The sequence below is a fragment of the Geospiza fortis genome, unplaced genomic scaffold, assembly GCF_000277835.1.
Source record: "Geospiza fortis unplaced genomic scaffold, GeoFor_1.0 scaffold130, whole genome shotgun sequence".
Classification (NCBI taxonomy): domain Eukaryota; kingdom Metazoa; phylum Chordata; class Aves; order Passeriformes; family Thraupidae; genus Geospiza; species Geospiza fortis.
Genome location: NW_005054300.1, coordinates 5,113,619 through 5,116,638, shown reverse-complemented (window position 1 = coordinate 5,116,638; position 3,020 = coordinate 5,113,619). Strand labels below are relative to the sequence as shown.

The window sequence follows — 3,020 nt, the reverse complement described above, 5'->3', positions numbered from 1 at the left end:
TGGTCCCACACCCCAATTAGTGGGCAGACATCCCAGAGCACTGCAAGAGCCTGGGGGATTTTGGGATTTCCTTCCCTGGGGGAGCAAAAGAATGTGATTCCCTCCCTGCCCTTCCTTCTGCTGGGGTGTCCCTGAAACAGGCAGCTCTGAGCTTGGGGATCTCTCCCACTGCTGTCCCCCTGCTGCCTGGCTGGGGAGAAGATCCAGGTGTCCGCAGGGGACCTGGGGACAGACCTGGGGACATCACCTCCAGTCAGGACCTGAGATGGTGAGGGGGAGGCTGAGCAGGGATAGAGTGGCCACGATTTGGGCAGGGATTGGGCAGTGTGGCAGAGGCCAGGCTCACCGTGTGGTGGGAGCCGTCGGCCACGTCGCTGGAGTTGAGGGCGAAGACGGCTCCCCTGGCGCCCACGTAGAGGATGCCCCGCTCGTCCTCCAGCAGCAGGGTGCTGTAGTTGAGGGTGTGCGCCGTGAAGCGCCGGACTCCCGACAGCTCTGCAAAGGGAACAGGGGGCTGAGGGGGACCCCGGGGCAGGCACAGCGCGAGCCACTGGGAAAAGACAAGAGAATGGAGCTGGAAGTGGGTGGGATGGCACTTGCTGAGGTTATCAGGCAGGCAGCGCTGGGTGACAGCAGTTACAGCAGGAGGAAAGGAAGGGAGAAGGTGTGGTAAAAGGCACTAATGGGGCTCAGGCTCACAAAGGAAATTTCTCTCTGCTAATTAAAGCTCAGGGGTGGGAGCTGCAATGTCTGTGCTGGGCATGGACCTGCCATGTTGTTTGGGAAACTGCTGAAGAAAGCAGAAACATGCTGGCAGTGACTCTGGCTCTAAACTGAGCCCAGCCAGCCCAGGGAAGGATAAAAAAACCTGAACCAAAACTGTCATCCAAGGGGAGTGATTCTGCTGTGAGGCTGAGTGCTCCTGTCCACCAAGCCAATGAAACCAGCCAATCTGAGGTGCTGAGAAGTGTGAGGTAGGACTCAGCCCTGGCCAGAGGGACCAGCAGGAAGTGAAAATTCTATGAGGCTTGGGACCCTGTGGGCAGCTGGAAAAGGAACGATTCCTCATCTTTCCCAGAAGAGGCATTGCCTGGAGAGAAAAGGGCACCCCAGCTACTAATGAAACTCTCCCACCATCGATTGCTGAGTTGAGCCTCACTAATGAGGTCAATGATGCCATGTGGATCCCCAAGGGACAATGACACTGCTGGGCTCACTGACACCACAGAGGCTGGAGGTCAAGAGCTCAGTGGCAATTAGAGAAAATCATGGAAGAAAGTTTCCTGCTGACTATTCGGGCCCTGAGATCCCAGCCCAGGTGTGATGCCCAGCTCAGGACACCCTCCAAGGGCTGCTGGGCAGGGCCAGGGGTTGGTCAGGGCTAGCTCCCTGTACATCCTCATCCCCCTCTGGCTTTTGGGGAGATGATTTTGCCATGCTCATTTCTTTGGGGCACCCAGTACCAGACAGCCATGTGGGCTCTGATTTCTGGAGCCCAGGGGATCAGAGGCCCCCATGTAGCCACCCTCCCATGCTGAGCCCCCTGCTCCAGGTGGGTGGCAAGGCTTAGATGCAGTCACAACGCACCAAGGCCAGTGCCAGCAAAATCCCAAACCTCACTGCCACCACCAGGACCCACACCCCCTTACCATCAAAGGTGACTGTTGTCCTGGGGGTGGCATCCAGGTCGGAGGCAGAGCGCCGTGACGAGTAGCCCATGGCTGCCGCTGCCATGAAGAGAGTTGTCAGGAGATGTGCCGGCCCTGCGCTCATCTTCCCGCTCTCTCAGCCGCCGGGCCGGCACAGCCACTCCTCAGCACGGCCTCTCCAGCTCTCTGGGACAGGGCTGGCCACCAAACCCTCCTGAAACACAGAGCGCTGGCTCAGACACTCCTGCTGTCCCAGAGCCTCACAAGCAAGCAGGCTTGGGAAGGAGCCAGCTGCACACACGCATGGATGCTTGACCCAGCACGGCCTCAGACCAGGGATGGCTTCAGGGAAAAACAAACCCTCATTTGCTCAAAGGGAAAGCAAGGCATAGCACAAGGCATGGAGCCTGCAGCCATCACGGAGCACGGAGGGGAGTTTGAGCACAGTGACCTTCTGCAGCATCCCCCTGGGTCAGCAACCACTCTGTCACAGCAGGGAGCTGCTTGCTGAGCACTTGGGCCAGCTGCCTGGAGGTACATTTTCCCCCAGGTTTTCTCTGGGTTCATCCCTTATTCACCCCCAGCCTTTTGCTCCTGCAGATCCCCCTGACAGAAGAATATGTTTCAGGAGAGGCAGCTGATCCCCCATTGCATATCACACCCAAAAAGCAGAAACATTTTTCCCTCAAAAGCAGAGAAAGAGGGTCAGGGCCAAGCCCCTCTGTGGGTCTCTTGGCACACAGGGTACCCCAAGACCCACTGCACCCCCAGAGTGGCTCCAGCAGGTATAACAACAAAGAGGGTCCTGGGGAGCCCAAGGTCTCCTCTCCTTCCTAAAAGCCCAGCTGACCATGTCCTGCTGTGCTAGGACATGGTTCTTGGCCCCAGCTTTGCCCCCCGTGAAGTGATGAGACTCCAGAGGACTGAGGCATGGGAAAGGATGCTTCAGGCACACAGGGATGTAAGGTGAAGGAAAATCCATAGAGGAACTGCTTGGAATTTTTGGCAAATCTTTTCAAGCGGAAACAATATTTCCCCCCTGTGTTTTTCCACAAGATTTCAGGTTCTCTTTCATCCCAAGCTGCCTTGAAGCTCCATATCTACTTCAGCTCTCACTTTCATGCATTCGATCCCTCACAAATAACCCCCACCTCTCCCAGCTGCACTGAGCAAAGCCACTAGCTCATCTTGCAGGCATTAAGGAGGAAAAAGATGACTGGGTATCTCTGAGCTCCCAGTAAGCAACCAGCACCTAAGCATTTGCTTAGAGGTTTATAAATATATATATACACCCACATATATATATATATAAAAAACCCAAATACCTGACCCTGTAGAGAAGCTGCTCAAACACGCTCACTGCAAACAATT

At 55.9% G+C, this 3,020-nt stretch overlaps 1 protein-coding gene across 4 annotated transcripts in view; it reads right to left on the bottom strand.

The window, feature by feature from the left end:
- SEMA4G (semaphorin 4G) overlaps positions 1-1,863 on the bottom strand; it is an 8,619-nt gene extending 6,756 nt beyond the window's left edge. For all 4 annotated transcript variants that reach the window (XR_004082415.1, XR_004082417.1, XM_005416413.2 and 1 more), the window contains exons 1-2: positions 1,650-1,863; positions 347-495 (exon numbers count right to left, since the gene is read on the bottom strand). Coding sequence is in view for 2 of the 4 variants with exons in the window: in XM_005416413.2 (XP_005416470.1) it covers positions 347-495; positions 1,650-1,773 (273 nt within the window). In the remaining 2 variants the exon portion in view is untranslated. The remainder of the gene's footprint in view (positions 1-346; positions 496-1,649) is intronic.
- Positions 1,864-3,020: the final 1,157 nt, after the last annotated feature.